The sequence below is a fragment of the Eulemur rufifrons genome, chromosome 1, assembly GCF_041146395.1.
Source record: "Eulemur rufifrons isolate Redbay chromosome 1, OSU_ERuf_1, whole genome shotgun sequence".
Lineage (NCBI taxonomy): Eukaryota > Metazoa > Chordata > Mammalia > Primates > Lemuridae > Eulemur > Eulemur rufifrons.
Window position 1 is genome coordinate 78,091,604 of NC_090983.1, and position 26,228 is coordinate 78,117,831.

Genomic DNA, 26,228 nt, shown 5'->3' on the forward strand with positions numbered 1-26,228 from the left:
AAACATAGGTTTTGAGTGAAGAGAATGGCAGGGAATTTGGTTCTGATAAGCAAGAACTAGGAAACCACTGTGTGGTCTGAAGAATATTAGAATCTTTATTGAAATAGACAAAATCAACAGCTTGACTTCAACATGAATAAATAGATTGGGAGATAATGGAAAATTCATAGGTTTTGTTTTCTATTGAGCAAATACTATCACAACAAAGTAAGGTATATTCACTGGTATTAATTTGTATTCATTTTGTTTATATCAAAATTTGACATATGACAATGTGACCAAAGTTAAGGAGCTAAAGATTTTATGTACATATTCACACAGAAATACACATGGATTCATTTGCTCAGCATACTAATTATTAAGAGCAGGGAATTGGAGTTATAAAGAAGATGAATAAAAGTTCCACCTTTAAGATTTTTGTTGATGAATTGAAAACAGCTAATAAAAGGTTATATTCTATTTGGGTAAGTACAAAGATATGTGAACACCTAGGAGGAGTACATAATTAAATTTGGGTGTTAATGGAAGGATTTGGAAGGCCTTCTTGGAGAGGTGATGACAACTGATTCTTTTCCTTTTCTTTTTTATCTATTTTTTTAACCACAAAGAGGGAGAGGATGACAATTGATTCTCAAATGATGCAAAAGAATTAATGGTTGGGTTGATTTGTTAGAATCTTTATTGAAATAGACAAAATACCATGCAAAGTAGATGATGGTAGCATGGAAATAAAAGGCAAACTGGTGTGTGGGGGGAACCACAGTCATTTCATTATCCTTGAAGCTCCAGTGTGAAGTAGATGGGCCAGGAGATGACTTGTAGAGCTAGGTAGAACCGGGGCAGGCTGACATTTTACACACTAACTTAAGGAACGTTTTCTGCAATGGAGTGATCTGGCCAGATTTGCATTCTATATACATGGGTGTTGTGGCTAGGTGTAGAATGAACTGTTTGGGAAGGCAGGGTTAAAAATAAGATTAGTTAAGTGGCTTTTGTATTAGTCCGGCCTTCATTATGTAAAAGGTTATGAATAAGGATGAAGTTGAAGGTACAGATAGGAGAAATATTCAGAAAGTAAAATGGACAAGATTCATTAATATGTTATTTTTGGAAATTCAGGGAGAGTAAGTCAAAGGAAGGGATGACTGTCAGGTTTCTGGTTTTGTGGATGAGCGTGCCTCCAGCTGCAACAATAAATTCAAAAGACGAACATTTTATTGAATTAGATGAAGAGTTCTGTTTTTGGACCTTTTGTATATGAGCTGCCAGTGGGCTATCCAAGCAAAGATTTCCAAAAGATAGTTGTATATCTAAACATTGAGTGAGAAGTCTAAGTTTAAAATCTGGATATGGGAGCCATGAGCATATAAGTAGCACTGAAAGCTAAAAGTGGCCATTCTCTTTAGTATCAGAATTATGTTCATAATCATTATGAATATGCTAAGTATGTACTGAGCAAACTTGACCCAAGAACCAGAATTTGAAGTGTACTTTACTTAACCTTGCCTAACTTGCTTATCTTTCAACTGAAACATACTTTAACAAAGTGAACTATGAACCCAACCAAAGTCTTTTTTAAATATCATGTATTTTCCAAAAAATTTTAATCCTAGCACCAGAGTAGCATATCAAAATATGGTTTGAACTGAATTGATAGTCCACTTACTTGGAGTTCTTAGAATTGGGTGGTTGGTGTATATAGGACACGCTATTCAGTGCAAGAGACTTCAAAGGCAGTCCATATAATGATTTTGGCAATAAAATTTTCATTTTTTCTTCTCCCGACTCAAGCAGGGAGAAAAATTACTGCCAGATGAGCTTACAATTGCCAGCAATCCAAAATGTAACCAAATTGAATCATCAGAGTGTGTTTGAAGACTAACAAAATGTTCTTTCAGTAGATTTTAGGGCATAAGGCTTACTTAACTGCAGTGGCTCTGAAAAACGGTTATCACCTAAAGATCAGGAGTAATTAAGTCAAATGCTGTTCATGTGTAGAAGAGTTTTCTGATAATAATTTTGGTAAATCCAGCCTGAGCCACATGGTGAGACCCCATCTCTACAAAAAAAATAGAAGGAATTAGCCAGGCCTGGTAGTCTGTGCCTTGTGGTCCCAGCTACTTGGGAGTCTGGGACAGGAGGTTGCTTGAGCCCAAGAGTTTGAGATTGCAATGAGCTATATGATGACACCAGTGTACTCTAGCCCTGTCAACAGAGTGAGACCCTCATCTCAACAAAAACAAAAACAATAATTTTGGTAAGTGACATCTTGTTTGAGGACAACAAAAATAAGAGTGGAAACTATAGAATGGTAAATAAAGAAACTCGCAGATATTGCTGTATTTTGAACTTTGATTCATCATTTTATAATTGGAATTTCATTGCCAAAACAGAATTGATTAATAATAATGGCAAATAGTTTTAAAATGCTTATATAATGCTTACAATGTAACAAGGACCCGTCTAAGCACTTTACATATCCTCCTACCTCCCCGCGGGAGGAGTACTATTATTAGCACCTTTATCACATGAGGAAATGGAGACAAACAGAGGGTAAGCAAAAAACTTGCCCCAATCACATAGCTAGTAGTTGGTGGAGCAGATAGTCTCCTTCACAGTTCGTTGTAGACCCAGGTAGTTTCCCTTAAGAGTCCATGGTAGACCAAAGTAGTCCGCCCTCAGAGTCTATGGTACATCCAGGTGGTCTGCCTTCTGAGTACATGACTTTAACCACAATTCTAGTTTAAATATTAGTGAATGCAATTGTCAAACAGTGTATCCATGCATTGTGGAGTTTTACAAAATATGAAAACGACATGATTTTTGCCCTAATAGGCAGTCTCTGGCACTGGTTTTCAAATAATTTGCATTGCAACACACCACAATGATTCTTTTGACTTTCTGCTACTGTGAAAAGACAGTACTATATATGATGAAAATATATAAAGAATATATGCTTAAAAATATAATTAAAAATAGGATATATTTAAAAATAAAATATATGTTTGAAAATAAAGGGAATTTTTAAAAGTGAAAATTTAAAATTGTCTCTTTAGGTTAACTGTACCTTATAGGTATGGACATATTAGGCATAGAGATTATTAACTTTAGGAGATTTTTATAAGAACTTCAATGTGTAATAGCATATGTTAAATACCTTGCTCTTTACCTAAGAAATATAAGTAGAAATTATTTTAAGTCAAATAATTCAAAAGGTAATAAGCATGCTTGCTATTACAAGTTTAATTGTTAATACTTTTCATTTTTTAAATTATAAAAGTAATATATAATTACATAATAGAACATTTGGAGATAAAATATGAAAATCCATAAACCCAGCAGCTGTTATAACCTTACAGTCTTACTTCCTTAGAGTCTTTTCCTATGTACCTAGTTTTACATTGTTGTAATAATAGCATGTTTATAAATTTGTCCTTCAAGAAGTTTTAAATTTATTCTTAACATTATTGAGGATCTTTTTTGTAAAAATAAATAGAATACTAATTTGTCTTTTGGATAAATCCACATTTTCATATTCTCGGTTTGTTTTGTAGTCTATACCAAGTACACATATTATCATTCAGAAACGTTTTTGGGTTATTCTATTGATTTCTGTCTCTTTACTCTCATCTTGTTTCTGTGCCTTTGGCTTTCCTCGGCTGGGCCCAGTCAGGTCCACTGATGCCCCCTACCTGCAGGCTCAGTCTTGCACAATACCTGAGCCATTCTTCCCGGAGCTGCAGGCCCACACCCACTGATTGGTGTGACTTATAGTTAGTTTATCCATCCCAGACCTTGGATTCATTCGCACAGCTGTTTAGACTCCTGCTTTCTTCCAACTGCCCATCCATCCCCCATGTCCCTCTTATTGCCAGTTGCCATTGGATCAGCCCTAGGCCTTCCCTTTACTGCTTTTTCCTTTGTCTCTCCTCACTTTTCAATTGTCAGTTTCAGATGACTTGGCCAGGTTTCTTCTCCTTATTTATTTATTTTTTCCAGTTGTTCTACCTTATCCTGTAGGTCCCTTCTGGGGGCTTTGGTTCCTCTTTCTTAGTTCCTGGCAATTTTACCCTCTGCATATTCCCAGTCAGGCATGATACCTGACGTTTGTATAAGATTTTCTAGGATCACCTCCTGAATTCTGAATAAGACTTCTCCTTGAAATCCTTTTTGCCTTATTCATTGAATTCAAGCAGCATCTTGCCCAATTTATGCTCTTAGGACCCAGTTTGTCCCACTATCTTCTCTGATGGCAGGTGCTGTAGATGGTCTTTTTACTTTGGGGCATACTCTTCCCTGGAACCAGGTCTCTGCCTGTCTCTCTCCTCTTTCCTTGTTGGCCTCTTTTGCAGAGGCCTGAAAATACCCAGGACAATGTCAGCATGGTTTCTTCTGAAAGCAAATTACTGTGTAAAAATCGAGAAAGGAAATTAAAAATTTTAATGCTCGTAGTTACTGTCTTTTAAATTCACTCACTGATTTTTGTTAGATCTATTCAGATCCTTTCTACAACTTACCTATTTATCACTTGAAGCAAAAGGAGCAACTGTCTGTGTCACGTCCACATGTCTTCATACTGTGAAAACTCGATGCAATGCATGGTGTGTCTAGGTTTAACATGACTATAACACAAAATGAAAGCATTCATCAATACAGACTAAATTAAAATTGGAGTTGCATAAATAGAATCTATGTTGAGCTGTCTTTATGTTGCCTCATCTATTCTACTTATTGATGAATTTTCATAACTTACTCCTTGAATAAATTATCCAAGAATTACCCTGTGGTTTTCTTTGTATATTACTTTGTATTTGTACAGAGGTGTTGCCATAATAAAATCTTAAAATGATTACTGTTTTTATTATTTAGTTGGACTGGATTTTCTAATAATGATTACTGTTTTTACTATCCAATGGAATGGATTTTTCACTTACAATTTGTATTAAAATGGAACACCATTGCCAAGTCTGCTATTAAAAAGGTCTCAATTATTGTTTCATTTTTTCCAACTGTAGGGACATTCAGATCTGTTCCTGCCTAGTAATACATGTAACTGGCCATATCGGTAAACATGATTAGAACACATAACTTCTTTCCTCTAAGATATCAGATTTGGGCATTCACTTATTGAATTTTAACCTTCTGGACATTATGCTGTTCTTTGTCTCTCTGACTTATATGCGGAGTAATGTGGCATGGCCAGTTTCTTACAAAATGCAGCAAGTGGGGAGGTTCTGCAACAGAGTACTGGAGAACACAGCTGGGGGCAGGTGGCTCAATTAAATATGCCATTTCCATTGCATACATTTATGATGTCCAAGCGATCTGATGATGTGAGTCATAATCAAAGTAAAATGTTGGTCATAGAGAAATTCAAGAAAGAAAATGTAATGAAGGATCCCAGCTAGTAGAAGAGCATGACAGTGCAGAGTATGGTTAACAATCAAATCTAGACAGGCTGGTATTTGATTTCAGTTTGAACCAAATGTTATCTGTTCTTCCATGCCATAATCAGAAGTCCCAAATTACATCACTCTTATGACTAACTTAGAGGATTGCTAACATTTTCTCTGGGTTGCATGGAGTTGTCTCAAGGATTGCTATGTGCAAAGAAAGTGTTATCAAAGAAGGGAAAGAGAGGTCTAGTTAGGTGACATTCTAGACCATCTATGCCTGCTTTACTTAAAGGCATTTTTATGTGGTTTACATATTAGAGTTTTGTGTAAGAATTCTTTTGAGAAAAGTGGCTGCTTTAAGAAGGCTTGAGAACTATTCCATTTCTCTGTCACTGATAGAAAGACCCTGTTTAGTGCTGTCTCTCTGTTAGCTGTTGATGTGACAGGGGTTTATTGAGTGCCAGGCCCTGTAGTGCTTTCCTGGGTACCCTCGTCATCTATTGGGCTATTGAATAATAGCTGCTCTACAATCTTAGGTTTTTCCTGTGGTTCTGCGCACAACTCACTTATATTTTCTCTCCACATTTTCTTGATATTCTTATCTGTAACTTTAAAATGACTTCTATACTAAAGGTTCCAAAATCTGTGTCTCCAGTCTGACTTTGCCACTTAATACCCATGCGAGGTTTGAGAAGTCATCCTTTCTGAGCCACAGTTCTCTTGTACAACTGATGTCAACACCAACCTTAGAAGGATAAAAAGAGAGTGAAGATACAAACTTGTAAATTATATAATTCTAAAGAAGAGTATTGTTTTTATTGCTGAAATCAGTATCTTCTGGACCATATTTCTAACCTTTTTTATAGGAAATGCTTGTTTGTATAATCCCTGATACCTTAAACTTAAGATTTATTGAACAGTACCCAATCATTTCTTTTCCTTACATGAGATACCATCCTTGATTTTATATTTTTATTAATGACATGATCTTTCCAATAGTCATTACATTTCAAAATCTTGAAAGCACCTTTTAGTCTCTTCTTTAGATTTCACTGTTACCACATTTCTTCAGGCTTTCATTGCAACTTGTCTGGGCTATTATAATCATCTCATACCTGGTCCCCCTTGTCTTCAGTCTTTACTTCTCTTAGTGTGCCTTATATCCTGTTGTTGTGGGGTTTGTTTGTTTTTTGTTTCCCTCCTTCCTAAAAAAATATAGCTAAAACGTCACTGATGCCTACACAGATAGATAAGACTCCTCAGTTTTGCATTCAAGGTCCTCTATAATATATACTTTGCATTTGCAGCTTTCCTTTTTACAATTCCTTCGTGAACCTACCTTTCAGCCAAACCTTTTGTTTTCCAAATGAGTGTCCACCGCTTTTATTTCTGGATCTTGCCACAGGCTCTCCTGTCTGTCTGGAATGTCTTTCCTTTGTTGCAAAACTCTACTGATCCTGTAAGGCCTGTTGAAAATGCCACCTCCATGAAAGTATTTGTAATTTTCCTCCAAACAAATGTGATTATGACTGCTCTCTTCTGAACCCATCTCTTTCCACTTCATCTTTCCACTACTCCATGCTTGGGTAATATCTAAGTAATTGCCTAAAATACAGTTACCTCTTTCTTAAGCCTAACTTGATCATTGTCTGTTTCTTTCCATTTGTGAAACATACTTTAGTCAGCCTCAGCCCCGTGATGAAAAAGTGGTTGTTGGTGGCAATGCTATTTCATCTTATAGTTTATGTCCCACCATGGTACACATACAAGAAGGCAAAGTGGCTCCCAACCAGCTTTACGCTATTGAAAATATGGGGGACCATTTTAACGCTATCTTTTTTTCTTGATAAGATGCAGGAATAGGTGCTGAGAGAATTTTTTCAAACATTTTTATTTATATCCATGTTAAAATATAATTAAATGAAGGTATTCTAATCAGAAACTAAGATTTTATAGAAAAAGTAAATTTACTTAATCCTAGAAAGACATCTTGCCTGTTCTTGTTTTTGATTAATCTTCTGAGGGAAATTTCCTTTTTTTTGTAGTTTGTGTGTCCCTATTTTGAAGTATTAGGCTCAAATCCTTTTCATGTATTGCAAATCATCCAATCTTTTGCTACTTTAATGTTGTCAACCATTCACTCTTTATTGTTTTTTTTTTTAAATGCCAGAAAATAAAATGCAAAAACCCCACCCCTATATTAATGTAATTTTATGGTTAAGATTTTACATTCACAAAAGTCTAGAAATTCAAAGTTATAGTTCCCAGAAGAATCCTAATTCAGTCACATTGCATAAACTGATATTAAGGCTGAAATGTATCATCATTACAATAATGCAAAATACCCATATATGCATGAGGACACAGTTATAGTTGCTGAGGGAACCATAATTTTGGATTTTCTGACTTTTTTTGCACATACAATTTCAACTATAATGTTAAGTTAATGCAGTTTTTTCATTGACTCTGGAGTAATGTATCTGTTGCTGTTTGTCTTAAAAATAAGTTTTCATTGGCTCCCTTTTTTCCTTCTGTGTATCTATAAACCTATACTTATAGAGATCTGATGTCCCTACAAAGAGAACTACCTAAAGAATATTTCTATGTAAAAAATAGTTTTTAGCTTCATATATGCTGATACTCTCTCTGCCTTTCTCTCTCTCTCTCTCTCTCTCTCTCTCTCACACACACACACACACACGCACATACACACACACACATATACACACACAGCCTCACACACTTATGTTACATTCTGGCACATTATAGAAACAGGTAGCATATCCACTACCTGCTGTTGAAAGTGTTGACGATACTGAATTATTTATTCTATCTTCTACACTATCCAAAATCGTTTTGGATACTTTGACACATTTTGGTCTCTTCCATATGGATACTTCATGGTGGCAGAGTTGCCAGATGCTCAGGTTTTGTGACAGTCTTAGTTTTTCAAGGACTGTTGGAATATTCTTGGGAGAATCTCGCCTTCTTACTGATTCCTATGGAGTGGTAAAATACTAACATTTCTTTTGAAGTGTTTTTCAAGACAAGGATTTATTACAAAAAGTTACTAGAATGTCCCATCTGAGTATATTTAACTTTGGGAACTTACTAAGAGAGCAGTTTTTCATGAAATTCATTTACAATGAGTTGGGATCCCCCTAACAATGAGTAATAACAGCAGTGCATATGAATTTGGGAAATAAACAAATTTGAGGGTATTTCAACATTTGAAATACCAAATAATGATTCTCATAAAATGTCAGCCATATATTTATATTTCAGTTGCCAAAATGCAAAAATAAAGAGCAGGATGTCAAGTCTAGTTTATCTTTTTATCCCTTATCAACTAGACAGGATCCTGCGTATGATATATATAACATACATATGCTATATATATCATTAATATGAGTTATGTGCTACTCATATATATATTTATGTGTTAAATATTTGCTTAATTAAATAGAATGTGGATATTTATGGTCTCAGGTATTTGGTTTTCCTCTTTAGTATGAGTAGAAAGTCATAATTTCCTCCCTTTCCAATCCCTGCCTTTAATACACACATAACTGGAAATTCTGCACATCTTTTAATGCCCATCTCAAGTATTTTCTCCTTTAAAGCCTTTTCTGGCTTTTCTGGACCAAGTCTGAGGTTCCCCTCTTTCTTCTCTCATGGTAGTCCGTATATTTCCTGACATTCCCAGACTACGATTATGCATAAGTAGAGAAGATGGAAGAAGGGACAGGACTGACTCAGAAGGCAAGCCTCCCTGCTGTGTCCTATGTATAAATATCTTACATGGCAGAGCGAGGCTTTGACTGCCATTATGTAACCTATGACATATGACCTTCAGACACATGACCCTCAGACATAGAAAATTCGAATAATAGTGAGAGGCAGATGGATATTTGTAGTTAGTCTCTAGTGTATATTATACCCATGTTCAAGCACTTTGCCTACATTGTATAGAGACAAGGGGTAAAATATGATAAAAGAAAGTTTTTCTGTTTTTTCTTGGTGAATAGACGTTTTCCTATTTAAATGGAGAATATTTTCATCTAAACTTCTAATTTTAAGTTGCTTCCACTGTTGGAATTATGAGGCTGGACTCAAAAGCATCAGCTGAGACTTCCTTTCTATTACTGACTCTACACAGATTCCAGCTTTGCCTCTAACTGGCGATCCAGGGGTGGCTCCTCAGTCACCTAGTAAGGAAGTGTGGCCTAGGAAGTGTTAAGTTCCTTCTTGCTATGGTATTTTATGAGACTCACATATAGTGTGGCATGCTAGGTGAGACCAAGAGAAATGCATCTCAGAAAGTTACCATGTGATGTAGGTTGTGTTGAATGACCCCACTGGTTAATTTTAGATAAGAAAATAGTATTATTTACATAGCATTTTGCACTTCCCATCTGTTTTTTCACCTTGTACCTATGTATATATCAGTTACTTTAAAAAAAGAGTGAGAAAGCAATTATTTAAGTTATGATCAAGAGAAGCATATTAAAAAAAAAAAACGATTATTTTTGAAACTTAGCTACCTGGTGAATTTTTAATTTTTGTTTTACTCTATTTGATCTTTAAAAAACTAGCTTTAAAATGTTTCCCCTCTGTGGATATACACTGGGTCATTAAAATTAAAGTTAGAATTTTCACACACAGGATTGAGCAAATCAATGTTTATAAAAAGTTTTATCTTTAAAATAAGAGTATAAAGGACCAGGACACAGTCTTAGGACTCGCAACTTTGAATTATTTTTCTGTTGCAAATGTACTACATGATTAAACATTTCACTCTCTCAAACATTTCTTGAGTGCCTACTGTGTACAGTATACTTTGCTGGCTTTGACTTTTGTAATTAATTACCTAGTGATACCCTTCTAATTAAAGTGATGTGTAAAATAGCAAAACATTAGGGATACTAAATTATTTGTGGGGAGGTATTTTTCTAAGTGGCATATTAAACACCAAATTTAGGGAAGATTTCAAAGAACTGTCTTGGACTTGCCAAAACAAACATAGGAGAAATAATCAAAACACAGGAATAATTTCTATGAGAAGCATAACAAAAAATGTCACGAATCAAATAATAAAATGACTCAATAGAATAAAGCATTCTGAGAAGCAAATTTAAAGCAAATACTCATAGGCACTGAAAAATTTAGATCTTATGACTGATTATGGAAAGACTGAATATTTAGGAGATATTTTATTTTGTGCTTGATATTTTAGCTGTAGATATGACTCAGTAAAAATAGCAAGTCACCGTATTTTTCCTTGTTAGCGTATTTGTTATTTGGGCTCAAAATACCTTTCTCTCCATGGTTGTCAAGAATAGCTTAGTTGATAAGCCAGGAAGCAGATATTATTATTATAATAATTATTATGATTATTTTCATTATTACTGTGTCATAATATTCAAGTCTAAATTTTGTTAATGTCCAAAAGCCACTCTGTGCTTGCCTGTGGTTGGTTTCTCAGCCTTGTTCCTGAACTGAGCTTTCTGTATTTATGTGAATGATAGTGTTCTGGCTTGACTGGTCAGTATGTCCTTAAATGTGTATAGTCTTAGGCTACACTGGTAGGGTTAAATTGGAATGACAATAAGACATTTCCATTACCTTGGGTCTCCAGTCTTCCAATTGTATAGTATTTAGAATGAACTCAAGAGACTCATGAGTGGCATGAACTAAAGGGCAAAGAACATTCCAATATAAAATGATATGCTGCTGTTAAGGAATAGTCTTCTACGATAGATTAATCATGAGATGAATTATAAATATTTCACATACTAATTATATTAGTTTATGGAGATAAAACACCATATGAAGTGTTCCCAGCACACTCAGCAAGTTAGATGCGCTTTGCATGTTAATTGACTTCTTCAAGGCTAACGATCATGAATCCCTGAAGATGACAGAAATTGTTATCATGATATTGTACATTCCTGATCTTTGTACCAGGTTGACACCTACCTTTCCCCTTGAGTTCCTTTTCTTTGGATTGTATCTTGAGTATTTGATATGTTAGGATGGTGAAGCAGAGAACAGTGCCTGAAATATTATTAGGGACCCTTAGGAAAAAGTAATGGGCTCAATCAAAATGACATCAAATAATACTTCCTAGAATTGTGTTGGGTGCTTAAGTTAAGATGGTGCATGGATGCTTCCCAACTTGATTTTTAGTGGTAGGAGCAAATGTCATATCAAATACATTACTATAAACAGGGAGTCTATCAGTTTATTTTCTCAGTGTCATTAAGGGAATGAATGATTAACTTAGTTATTTCTTCACTTATTTGAAAACATGTATTAATCACCTGGGCAGGATAGGGTACATGAAAGATATTAGGGCCTGCCCTATAGGAACTTAAAATCCAGAGTGGTAACTGCCCTGTCAGGGAAACTATAGGATATTTAACAAAAGAACAGTAGATGTCATTTATCTCACCAAGGAATATATACTTTAATGGGAGGAAACAGGATAATATTAACACATAAAATACTGGAGAAACCTGTAGAACAGATATGTAAAATTATATGGCAAACCAGAACCTACATTTTTAACAGGCATATTTGGTGATGAGGTCCTTCAGGTTAATCAAACCTCCAATGCATTTTCTTTCATTAAACTATTATCTGTTATCTTTAGTTACCTACTGGGCATTCTGCTTACATTCAGCATTTGTAAAAGCTGTCCCCTTATTCCTCCTCTACTCCAAACCTTGTTTTGTTTTTTTCGCTGGTGTTAGAGAATATTACCACCTCCTCTCTGATTCTGTGAGCTAGAAACTTTTGAGTCACCTTTAGCCTCTTCCTTTCAATAACTAAGCCAGACATTTCTGTTTCTTTCATCACTCTTAAAATCAGCCACCTCTCCCTATCCCAGTGCCCTGACCACCTCCATGCTATCTGAGTAGGCTGACTCCTTCCCGTCATTTAGGATGCTGCCAAGAGCGCGTCTCCTTAGGAAGACCTTATTACCTCTCCACTTTGTATCGTCAGAGCAGTCGTCACTCAATAAATGTGTGATGAATAAAGGGATGAAATAAAACTATTCAGGTTAGTATAGTTCTTTTTTATACCATTTATATTCTTTTATTACACAAACATAGCCTATAAAGAAGTACAACTAACATAAAAATGTTGAGTTATATTCTAATTTTCAATGATTTGAAATCAGCATGGAATAAGTAGGAAAGGTTTTAGGTCCATATCAACTTGGATTTGAAACTCATCTCTGCCTTGTAGTAACTGCTGTTGTCTTAGCATTTAACCAGACTCTTGTGCTTTAATTTTTTAATCAGTAAAAGGGGGAAAATAAGGCATACTTCTTAGGGTGCCAGTGGTGAGGATTAAATGAAACAATGTATATGTAAAGAATCTTGCAGAATACTTGGTTCCCTGTCTTCCTTTGGAATGTTATTAACATTAGAATATTAGGGTGATTTAAGGATTTTATTATCAAAAAGTGTTGATAGAGAGCCATGGTTTTAAATGAACTGGTTTTACCTCTTCTGTATTTGGATATATTCAGAACGTCCTTGTTTTGAGAGTGATAGTGATTGATGGTGGTACTTTGTTTAATTCTTTATCTTCTCATTTTACTCCCATTTTTCTTGGCCAATGAGCATTCACAACTCAGTTAATTAAGAAAAGATGAAATAAAAGATTGTTAGTATAATAATAAATGTGCAGTGATTCACCACATTGCTAGCAGATTAAGTGAAACTTCTTATCCTGCATTTGGATACCTCCAGGTCTAATCGAAGACCACCTTTCCAGTTCTATCTGATGACTTACTTTTTTTCGATCCCTAAACTTATAGCCAACTATTCCTCTTTTCTGTGACTTATTCAGATAGCATTGTACCTTCTAGACTCAAGACCTCAGGACCCAGACTTCCCCTGCCACCACCCAAAATCCTGAGACTTCCTGGTTTTTCCCTGCTCTTCGCTTCCTTTTCTTCTTCTGAGCCTCCATAGTACTTAGTGCCTGTACCTTTATTCACGATCAATCTCACGCTGCTTTGTGACATTTCTTGTGCAGGACAGGGCTGTTACTTATCTTTTTTATTGTTATTTAATGTTTCCTGTATTTATGGCTTGTTTCACCAATTATATTGTCAGCTTTTTTACAACAGGGATGATATCTTAAATTGTCAAGAGATTTCACAATGTTCTGATTTGTTGACTTACTGATAGAATACCTAAAACAGATATATCTATAAATGTTCTGACTGGTTCATATTACCTTGGGTCTTATAAGAATACTCTTAATAATGAATTCCATTCCCCAAAGAAATGAACACATACATCAAAAAAATGTTTAAATGTATGCAGTAAAAATTGCAATTTATTTATAGATTTTTTTTTCAGGAGCAGCCCTACCCTGTCTTCCTGTCTCTTCCTTTCTTGTTATAAACATAATTACAGAGTGTCTTTTATGGATTAGGCACTGTGCCAGATACCAAGAGTTAAAAGACTTGAGAGGTTGCTGGAATAATTTAAGAAGCACCTGAGCTTAAGTGGTACCTTTAGCTAAAAAAGCTCAACAGGTATTATATAATTTGTCTCCTTAAGCATCCATAACACAGGTCAGAGTGCTGATGCCTGCAGCATGGGTGGATGTTAAGAAAATAGCCTCATGTTGGAGATACTGCTCAGTGGCAGGTCCTACCTGCAAACCTTGATTCCCTGCCTTCTCGACAAGTGTTCTTTACACAATGCCTTCTTATGCCCAGTGCTCTTCTGGTCATTGTGATAAGCACAGGAAAGGAAAATTGCATGGTGGAAAAAAGCAAAACTGCCCAATTAATTGATGCCACATCATGAGACAGCTTTTGGGAAACTAGATACTCTATTTGACAGCCTGTAAATTACCCATTACAAGAACCTAGGAAATTGAATAACTACGTTTCCTTTTCCTTTAGATAAGACTTCCATCTTGTATTTTTAATTGTTTCAGCAAAGGGAAACATTTTGTTATGCAGTGTTCTTGAAGGCTTTTGAAAATCCATAGCATTTAAACATGCAATAGAAATGTTCTAATTAAGATAAAGTAGCTGACAACTAAAGCAAATTGTGTTAAAATGAATTTTGTATATTGATGATTAATGAGTATTAGAACTCAGTTATCTTTTTACACAGGTTTTATGAATTAAAAAACATGTTGAAACCAAAGACTTTTGAAATGTTTGGGAGTAATTTTCATTTATGCATGTACGTATTATTGAGCTCCTGTTATATTGAAATACCGTCAAGATGCTTTGAAAGTGATAAAGGGAAGAAACCAGGAGTTCTCTTTCACTTCTCATATCCAGTTCTAGCAGCAAACCTGACAGCCCTATCAGCACACGCAGACAGACCACTTTGCACACCTGCACTCGGCACCGGCGTCTTAGTCCAAGCCACTGTCATTTTTTTTTCTCTTCTTTCGCCCATGCTCCCTCTATTCTGTTTTCCAAATAGTAGTCTAAGTTTTCTGGTATTAAAAAGTAATAAAAAACCCCTCATGAAATATATAAACAAAAGTAATAGAAACATTAGAGATTATACAAAGAAGATTTTAAGACTTTATAATTATCTAAATGTAAAATTCATGCCCTGGTTGAAGATATTATGGCACACTATATCATGAAATCTATTAAAAATCAAGTTTTAGAAACAGTTAACGTGATAAAACAGTATGGTGTTAAGAATTAAAAGCAAAAAATAAAACTACGTAATAATGTGTATCTATTACAACATGAAAATGAAAGTAAATATACCCACCGTGCATATGTAATTTTGTCATTTTCCTACTTAAAATCCTCCAATCTCTTCCCGTTGTTCTTGACATAAAATCCCAAATTATTTTCCTGTCTTACCTTCGAAGAAGTACGACGTACTTCTACAGCCTTGTTTCTGACCATTCTCTCATTGATCAAAGTGCTCCAGCCTCCTTGGTTTTTATTCAGTTTCTCAACCTGCCAACTTTCTTCTTGCCTCAGCTACTTCGTTTTCCATTTTATGTCTATCATTTGGCACAGTACCTTGCAAATAATAGGAGCTCAACACATGCTTGCAAAATGACCACCAAAATGCAAATAGTGGCTCTCTCTGTTTGGAGTGATTATGGGTGATATTCACTTTATTTATATTTTTGTATTAAAACTTTTCTGTAATGAACATGTATTTTCTAATTATCAGAAGGAAAAGAAAAAAATGGTGCCATTCCAGAATTGGAGAGTCTGGTAGGTGAAATTCAGCTCGTGAGGAGGAATTTAGAAGTTAGGTTATCACAAACAGGTGAAGGATCTGTTCAGGAACATTAATTAAGCAAGGAATTGTATTCAGGTAACATGGATGGGTGAGTGTCAGGCTGGGGAAAAGGTGGTCCATCCAGAGCTGTGCCTTCCAGTATAGTAGCCACTAGCCACATATGGCCAGTCAATTTAAATTTAAACTTAAATTAATCAAATCAAAGCAAATTAAAAATTTAGTTCCTCAAGTGTTCTGGCTGCATTTCAAGTGCTTGGTGGCTATATGTAGCTAGTCATATGTGGACAGTGCAGATATAGAACATTTCCATCATCACAGAAAATACTACATCACAGAAAGTAGTACTTTCTCACAGAAAGTACAGAATCTAGGGTATCAAGGAACAAGAACAGGGAACAAAAGAATCAAGACTTAGGTAATGAAGCTGAACAACATAAATCTAGACCAGGAATTTAGGTATTGAGTAAAATGACACAGTTGGAAGAATTTACTCTTTTGTCAAAGGCCTACAGAGGCCATGCAAGCAATTATTTGAGTAGTAACACAGACCAAACTGGTATCTGTGTGCTCTGTCTGTTATGTGATAAATGGTTTCAGTGGAGGAGGGGGCCTATTGAAAAGATTTTATGTGAGATAACCTAGCCCGTGAAGGATTGTTGCTAGATTGTATGGACAGCGGCTAAAACACTGGATGCCTGCCTGCTCGCGTTTCACTGCTCTTCCATACCATTTAAGATATAAAAATATGCATCTTGATGATAATGGTCACGCTCCTACAGTACTTAGGTATATTGCAGCATTTCTTTTTACATATTAAGTAGATAGGCTAAAAGACAAACAACTGGTTTTTCAAATGGCACAGAAAAAATAAAATCCCTAATCTCGTATTTCATTGCGTTAAATGGTTTGGATTTTTTAAGCAGATATGATTGAAGTTGTAGACACAATGTGTGTTGGAAACAATCGAAACAGGTATGTGGTTACTGTCCCAGATACACAGAATGGTGTTAACGTGCTTGCAGCACAGAGCCATTTTGGTTAGACGATTATAATAGCAGCTTACTTGTACTTTTGGTGAAATGGTAAGCTAATGATGTAGCTGTTAATTTGAATTTAGCAGACATTTTAAATATAGGTTTCTCTTACAGAGACAAAAGTTGCAATTTAAAGCTCTTTGGTGGTCTAAAAACAGCTTAATTCTGTAGTAGCATGGTAATAAGTACTAATCCAGCTTATACAGTGATTGTAGTATGTCATGTTTGTGAAAGATTGCCCAACTGCTTTCTCTGGGTTTTATGTTAATTTAAAAATATTAAACATAAAACCTTATAACATCTTCATGCTGAGATAAACTGTTCAATTTAACTTGTGCTCAAGCAGCAGCTGTCAGGAATTATCTTGTTCCTAGTGGTTTTTGCTATCACCTCGTGCCCTTTCCTGCCAGAGACACACTGTGGGATGATAAAATGTACCTTGTTAGGATTTATTGCTTAAATAATACCTGAGGCAAGATGAACATTGGTAGCCTAGGGATTAGCTGCTGATTGAGTGATGTCGTTCATTGTATTATCATCAACTTTTTAAAACTGATGGTAAGGCAAAAGTAAAAATTGCCTGTGGATCATACCTGCATTCCTTTTGTGGGCATGTTCACCACTTCTTTTGGGGTGTTATTGAGCTAAATATTTGAGGAATGCTTGTTTCCCAGTTTAACTACCATTTTACAAGTGAAAAAGCAACGAGATATGCTTTATTAGAGCTGGAGATAATTTCCACCATTTAGAAGTACTGAGAGCTATTTTAAAATTAGTTATAAAAACAGTGAATTTCCTTTTAACGATTAAACAAACTGAAGGAAGTGTTGGTGTGGGCAGTCTCAAATGGTTAATGTTATGAAAATCGTGGCTATTTATCTTCTGAATGTTTTGCATTCTTTTATTTGGGCGGTGTTCTTTGAAAGGTTCAACTTTAGGTGTGGATTCTTTGATTACGGATCAGCTGGTGGGTAGGGTAAGGAAAGGGAACATGTGGCAGCAATAGAATGAAGGGCTCACCTTGGTTAAACACTTGCTACAGATGGTCTACCCTGAGGATAATCCTCATGTAGGAAATTAACAGTTGGATTATGGCTAGAAATACATACGTGAAGGGTTTATGGTTTATGGAATGTAGAATTTTTTTTTCCTTTTGCTGACTGCCATTTAAGGCATATCCACCCAAATTTGTAGTTTTAGAAATGTATAACTTACCAAAAATTTAATAGGACAATGAATTATTATATACCTATTCACTTAATTAATTGTTAATGTTTTGGCATATATTTATTTCTGTCTATGTAAATATATACATATTATTATTTATTGTTATTAGTACCATTTTGCCTGAACCATTTAAGAATTAATTGCAGACATCAGGACACTTCACATGTAAATAATGAGCATGACTCTCCAAAGAATAAGGATATTCTCCTACATAACTGTAATAGAATTATTATACTTAAGAAATTCAAGGTTAACAAAAATCTACAATCTAATATTTAGTCCATATCCAAATTTTCCCTATTGTCCTGATAATGTCCTTTAAACCTGTTTTTTTCCCCTTCCAGTATCCAATCAAGGATCACACAATGAATTTTGTTTTGGGATCTCCTTATTGTCCTTTAAAGTAGATTTTTTTTTCTTTTATAAGATTGACATTTTTGGAAATCAGACCCAATTCTTTTGCAGAATATTTGTCTAATAATTTCTTCATTACCAAATTCAGATCAGGCATTTTTGGCAGGTTTATTACACTCGTGATTTGTATCTTTTTCAGTGTATCACATTCAGAAATACATGATATCACTTGTCCCATTTTTGGTTGTATATTAAGTTCGATCACTCGGTCAAGTGGGTTTTGACCAGATTTCTCCATTCTTTACCTGTATGTACCACTTTTTCTTTGTAATTAATAACTCATATAGGGGGCTGCATTTAATGCATTTTTCTGCCTTGTGTGTGAAAAACACTGCTCTTTCTCAGGTCTTAATGATTAAGCATGGGGGTCACTGCTTGCAATCGTGTGTGTGGGTGAGGTGGTGAGGGTGGTGGGGAAAACAGAAGGAGAGAAGAGAGTATTACTCAGTAACTAGGCCCACAAATTGCCATCCATTCTCTTTTAAGGAAAATATTTATTGGTTGAAATTAATATTTTGTTTTCTCTGCTAAGGATCAGATTTGTAGGTGAGCAAGTATCTTCATATTTCAGAATTTTCAATATAGTTGTAGAAAAGCTTATATATGGTAGTGCTGGTTGGGAGTATCTTTGAACAAAATAGGGCGTTATCTAAAGGTAACTTTTTTCTTTGCTTTATTTGGTTATATATAGATGGTTTCAAAAATAAATACATCTCCTCGGTAAGTTTTTTGTTCTTTAAAGAGGTAAAAGATACCATTAACAGCCATGTGGGTTTAAAGAGGGATTGCTGCCTTTTGGTCTTCTGTGCCTGTTTTAGCCCACGAAGAAGACACTTGAGTTCCTATTTATGATATATGAACTTATTATGTAATCATTCTTCTCATGTGAAAGGCTAGTGCTGCAGATCATATAAACACCTGAAGTTAGCCATTTGGCTTGTCAGCAAGGGAGAATTTGTAGTAGTTGTAATCATGGTAATAACAAGGATGATATTTTCTATTTAAGTGTAGAAAAACGCATTTGCAATGTAAGTGGTCCACAACCAATTCGTATCTGTGCTGTAATGAAAAGCACTTTGAGCTTCGAAGACCAGCAGTCTCTGCTTTGCCACTTTCTACCAGTGTGATCCTTGAAAAAACTCTTAACCTTCTTGAACTTCCTTTTTTAGAATGGTAATTAAAGCCATAAGGGTCAAATGATGCTACATTATGTTATAAAGGTGGCATTTTGTCAAAATTGTGCCATCTAAATGTCCTCAGCTGCTCAGAGTCAGTACTTTGTCTCTCTTTTGTACCCATATAGGTATGTAATAGCAGGCACCTTGTTAAGGAAACATTTTTCAGATTGTCCCAGACAATTATTACTCCTTTCTGCTCGTTCCTCTAGTACTTCATATATGTCTCTATTACAGGCAGCTTTTGTCCTGTTGTGCAGTCTTGTTCATCTTTTCTGTTCATCCTGATTAGACCCTGGCACCTAGTAGACATTTAGTAAATGTTTGTGAAATGAGAGAGTAAATAGTCATTTGTTTTCATTTATAAAAATGGACAGGTAAATTTTCAGTTTCTTTTTTTCCCCCCAAAGACAAGGAATCAGCTTTTCACTAATTTTCATATCTGTGCTTTATAGAAGGGATTTTACAGATTGTACATCTGGTGCCATTAGCCGTCCAGTAATGGAGAAGAAAAGATTTTTTAAAAATGCAAGTATTATAGGATACTTTAAAAGTGGGGGGAGGGCGAGAAAACATGCCAAGGGAAAAAGACCACACTAGATATGTCTATTGCATAAATCAAAAGAGTTTGTGTCATAACATGAACATGTGCCATTGCTGCTCGTATATTGAATTTCAGTAGTTGGTTGCATAAAGAAGTAAAGTGTAATGAAACTGGCAAGCAAAGTATTCCCCAGTCAGCCTTATCTTTGTTCCATTTGTCCTTCAGACAGAGCTTTTCTTGCCTTTTTCAATAAAATCCATCCAGCTTTTTTCTTTTTTTTTGCATCTCTCAGTAACTGAGCTGAGAAGACCAATGAGATTCAGGGCTTTTATAGTTCTAAGCAGCTGCTTTTTAAGAGATCAAAACTTAGAATGCTGCTACATGGTATTAAGGCTCAACTATTGATGTGTCCCTATAGGGGATATGTTTTTCTTGGGGTGGGAAGAGAAGAAGAGCAAAGGATGACCCCTTCGAGCATGCCTGGGACAGTAAACCCTAATTTCCTTGTTTCCTAGGATCCTCTTTGCAAGCTCGGTGCTTAACCTGACCGAACTGGCTGCCCTTCGGCCTGACCTTGGGAAATTGAAAAAGATTCTGTACTTCCACGAGAACCAATTGGTATATCCTGTCAAGAAATGTCAGGAGAGGGATTTCCAGTATGGATACAACCAAATTCTTTCATGGTAGGTATAGATTGTATCATTATATTGGCCCTTTGTCACCTTTTTCTTTAGAGATAGTTGGTTTTTTAACCTGGAGACCTACTGTACGCTTACTTAAAAAACACCTTAAGGTAGGTGCAAATATTTAAACATATCTTCCACAATAGTAATTACTTGTGCTTCTGCAGCATATATAAGATCACAGTTAATCCTTTTATAACATACATGTATGTAACACTCTAATTATATGCTGGACTAATTATCTAACTGTATTTTTCACAATGTTCAAAATAGAATCAGAGGGTTGGCAGGGACCTTCACCCCTTGATTCCGTGGTCTATTGTTTAAGACATACTTCTAGAAAGAGCAGTTAGTCAACTCTTATTTACCAAGCATTATCATTGTATTCAGCTAAAATCAAAATAGAAATTTACAGGAGACCAAAGTTAAAGTATAATGGGGCAAAGAGGTTTTCTCTGTCTCTTCTCTCTCTCTCTCTCTCTCTCTCTCTCTTTATCTATCTCTTTGTTATTTGTAAGACAGAGAAAGCCATGGAAAATGAATCTTTAGGTAGTGGGTTTTTTTCCCTCATTGAATCTTCTGAAATGGCACAGCCTTAAAATACCATGACATTTCAAAGGTGATGGTCCTTTTCTATTGTTACTTCAACAAAGTGTATCTCTTGAAGCTTAGTTAATGAAAGAAGTTAATAACAACTCTGAAACAGTTTTGCTATTGGATCCTATTCACATAGCTGTAACAGTTAAATGGAATCTGTTTGGCAGTGATTGGGTACATTTTACTCACCTTTATTAACAGTTATTAGCAGTTGGAATTGGTGATGTGTTTAGACAGACCCCTGACTCTTGCTAGTGTGTTCCATAGTTTAGATGACATAGAAAAACAGCTATATAGTAATAATTCTGTGTTTTGAGCATTTTGTAACTGTTTTCCTACAATCATTTTTACAAGCTGCTTCAATTGTGAAGTAGCAGAGCTATCAAAATAGACTGGAACTGCTTCACGTCAAATGTCTCATAAAAAAGCAACCGTTTTAAAATTTCATAATAAAATTAAGATACTTTATTTTATATGGAAACAGAGAAGGGAAATATGTTTTAAAAATGAAAATAAAATCATTTTGTGCTTTATCAATATGGAAAACATTTGTAATATTCTTTTGATTTCTTGAATTAGCACCATTCTTTTCCTCAGATAGTGTATGTTTATTACCCCTGAGAAATCACTGGGAAAAAAAATTAAGCCTATTTTTCCTTTCATGGGTGGCTTTAAAGTTAATGGAAGTTATACCCACGCATATTAGGGAGGAAAAGCACCAAAAAGAATAGTTCTGTAAACTATCTTGGATCTTTAATTTATCATAGACTGGATTTTTAAGAATGTAAGTAGTTGGGTCACATGCCCTTTGAGGGCAGATATCTGAAAAAAATTTTAGCTCCCTGCCCCTCCTCTCTTTCATAAAAGATCAATTTCGCTCAGGGAATGGGACTATAAAAGCTTGCACATGATTTTTTAGCATTCCTTTTCTCAAGAGAGTAAACTTATAGACAGGCTTGGAGAGAGAGAAGTGGACTTCATCATCAGTTGGCTTCTTAATGGGAAAAAAATGGTTCATAGTTGTCCAGAGGAAAAATAAGAGTGTCAGAAAACAGTCCTGTTTAAATTCTCTTTGAAAAGTATGACCCTTGCTTCCTCAAATGTTTCTTTAGTTTTCTTGCTGACTTCTGCTTTTTTGGCACCGTCAGATTTCTTTCTTGACCGTGTGGCAGTTAAGGACTTTAAAGATGACTGACATAAGCACTCACCTTAAACTGAGGTTTCACTAACCCTCTGACTTATGAACACATGTCATAACTGTATATTATGACCTGTGGGTCGCTATTACAATATGTGACATATGGTGAAAACAGACTAGCTGTAACACATCCTTCAACTTTTGGTATATTATTATATTGGCTTCCTTATTGCTTAGTGTTGTGTCAGCACTTCTGTGACATTCCTTTGTAGTATCCATGTTGTAATCACCCCCATCCTCCCAAATTTGCACTAGGTAGCAACTAAAAAGATGCTTGTATGAAAAAGCGATTTTTGGAGGGAGGCACGTCAACATTCCTTTTGTTGGTTTTCCATTCTGTTGTGTATCAATGTTATGATAGCAAATCTTGTTGTCTCAGCAAATATGACAAATTAAACTGAAGATTTGCTGTGGTATTCTTATATGGACTTACATGTCTCCTTTTTCAGTGTTATTGATGTATTAATATCATTTTTAGGGTGAAATAAAACTAACTGCTTTGCCTATTTAATCTTGTATACAGATGCTCCTTGACTTATGATGGGACTGTGTTCTGGTAAACCCATTCTAAGTTGAAAATGTTTAGTCGAAATGCATTTAGTACACCTAACCTACCTAACATCATAGCTTAGCCTAGCCTACCTTAAACGTGTTCAGAGCACTTACATTAGCCTACAGTTGGGCACAACCTGGCAGCACAGTAAGTACACTGTGGAGGATCGGTTGTTTCCCCTCATGATCGGGTGGCTGACGGGGAGCTCTAGCTGCCTGCTGCTGCCCAGCATTGTGAGAGAGCAGCGTATCGCGTATCCCCAGCCCAGGAAAAAATCAAAGTTAAAAATTCAAAGGATGGTTTCTCTGAATGCATATTGCTTTCACACCATTGTAAAGTCAAAAAATCTTAAACCATTGTAAGTTTGGGACTGGTATGTATCACATTTACTTTGTTTATTCTGAAGGTCCCTGGTACTTTGTTTATTCTGAAGGTCCATGGTGTTGCAGTCTTTTATAATTTATATATTCCTTTATGTAATCAGTAGGACCCAGTGATACGGATATCTGGATCCATTTCTATAAATTTCTTCTACTTCTCTGACTACCCCAAATATAATTTAATAGTGAAATAAGTTATTGTAGGGATACTATAATCCTTCCTTTGTAGTCCCATAGCTTTTAAAAACCTAACACAGTTTCTTGAAGAAAAGGCTAAAACAAGAAATAGACTTTAGCCAAATAGTATGAAGGTATCATGCCCTAGTATGAAAATTAGCTTTGTCTGAATTCAGCTTCTTGAAGGTAGTGAGAAGTATGACAAATGTTCTGTTCTCAGTAGTACGGTGTAAAATGATGCACATCACTAACATAAAAATTCAACATGGTTAGTTGGGCCACAAGAAAAAGGTCCTGCTGTACTTAATGTTGTTCGTAATATAGAAGGTTCCTGGCCTTGTGGAAAAATATGCTTTGGTTTGAAGTTTCATGTGATACCATTAAATCATTTCATTTCCCTGTTGCCTTTACCCTCTGAGGCCAACAATCCAATTTCCAATGATAGAATACTAATGAAACTAACTTATCTATTGGAGACATTTTGATGGAGACTGATTGAAGACTCTTTGCAAACCTAAGGTGTACTATAAACTCTGATTAATACATAGAGGTCTTTAGGTTTATAAAAATAATTCTGAATAGGTTTGGGCTCATCATTTGCATTTATCCTTTCCCTTTACAGCCTGGTGGCTGATGTGGTGGTATTCAACTCAAGTTTTAATATGGAGTCATTTCTCACTTCTATTGGAAAGTTTATGAAGCTGATTCCTGATCACAGGCCCAAGGATCTGGAAAGCATCATCAGACCCAAGTGCCAAGTTATTTACTTTCCCATCAGGTTTCCTGATGTGAGCAGGTCAGTATATTTGACTCTATTCTCAATATTATGTCATAAATTATACCTCAAAAGTATAGAAATTGGTGTTCTTCTTGCCAATGTTAACTGTTCAGCATATGCATGGTTAGAGAATTGTGCTGAATCTCACCATGCTGTGATTTACAAAGATTTTAAATAATCATGTTTCTAACATTTCACTGAATAGTTAGTTCAGATATTGAGTTCTTCCTTTCTTTTCTCTTATTTATTTGTTTGCCAAAACAAGCTGCTTTGGCTTTTAACATTGCTTTGTTTCTTTATTTGTTGTTCTCTTAGAGAAGTCATTCTCAAGCATATTTCTCAACCTTTGTATTCCACTTACGCTCATTGATTTATTTGCATGTATAATAGTAACTGTTCTAAGTAAATCAGTGTCACTGCCTGGATTATTTTCATTTCTCATGCTATTTTATTCTATTTTTTCCCTTCTTCCATTTTTTATTATTCATACTATCTTAGTAAAGAGTTCAGTCTTCTATATGGGGTTGCAAATACACTTAATTGCTGTTTCTCTCTCTTAGTTACTAAGGACATTTTGTATTGCCCTTGTTGCCAGGCCTACCCTGAATTAGCAATGGTTGATGTGCTCAAAGGGAGCATTCTGGAATTGCTTTGCACTTTTGATTAAACCTAGCAAAACTGTTTTTACTACCACCAGAAATATTTCTCCATTGTGAATAGAAAGTTTACTTCAGAGGAACTCATACTAGCTGGAGATGCTGCTGTTTTTTAACTGACTGCATCTTTAAAAGAGTTCAGAGACAGCGGTTTCGTCCTCATCCCTGAAATGAAGGCAGTAAATGATTTAATATCCATACATACTGTGCAGGAGGTCGGCATTAGTCTTTATGTTCTACACTTACTGAATTCACCCAGATTTTGCTGTGGGACAATAGTCCTCATCTGTACCCCTAATGCTGATTTATTTTGACTATCTTATTTGTTAATATTTCACTGAAAAAAAATCTGCCTCATACCAAATGAATTTACTGAGTCCTAAAATTTAAGTCAGACCACCTTGCCCAATCCTTACCTTATGGAGTGCAGAAAACAGAGGCCTGGAGAAGTAGACTGGCTGGCACTCACCCCGTCAGTGTCACAGACTGGATTAAAGTTTAGGCCCCTATGATTTTGATTCAAATTTTGGTTTAGTATTCATGCTTCCTATCATTATAGGTCATTTGTCAAAAACATTTACTGATTTATTTGCTGTTTGGAAAACTATAAAGCTAAATGGAACCAAGTTCACAATCATTTTTCAGATATATATGTATATGTGTATTATATATAATATATATATAGACATATCATTTTCTTATCTGTGATGAAGGAATTTAAACTTTTGAAAAATATATTTGTTATATTTTAGGTCTATGATTAACTAGAACACAGTAGTATATCTGAATTTTTAAAAATATGAACCTTATTTTTTGATATAAGTTTTTAAGTTTTTTTATACCATATAGGCAAAATATACATCTTAAAGTGGTTATGGCTCATTTTAGTTATTACTGCTATAGAATTCCAAATAAATAAAGTTTTGAAATTCATTTGTATCTGATATGTTCCTACAACATCATATGTTTAATAATACCTGTGTGGCAATTGAATAGTTTATTAATTTCGACCATGTTACAATAAAGGAATTTAGCTAAATAGAAGAAGGTTAAGAAATATTGTGGCCAAGATAACGTTTATAAGCAAGTCTTAGCCCAGAGTGTTATCTGAATTACTTTCAAATGATAATTTGCTTTATACAACTGGAACC

At 35.2% G+C, this 26,228-nt stretch overlaps 1 protein-coding gene across 1 annotated transcript in view; it reads left to right on the top strand.

Annotated features, from left to right (window-relative positions):
• Positions 1-26,228, top strand: part of GTDC1 (glycosyltransferase like domain containing 1) — a 261,970-nt gene that overhangs the window by 58,032 nt on the left and 177,710 nt on the right. The window contains 2 exon segments of the mRNA XM_069472992.1: positions 20,571-20,738; positions 24,266-24,439. Coding sequence (XP_069329093.1) covers positions 20,571-20,738; positions 24,266-24,439 — 342 coding nt within the window.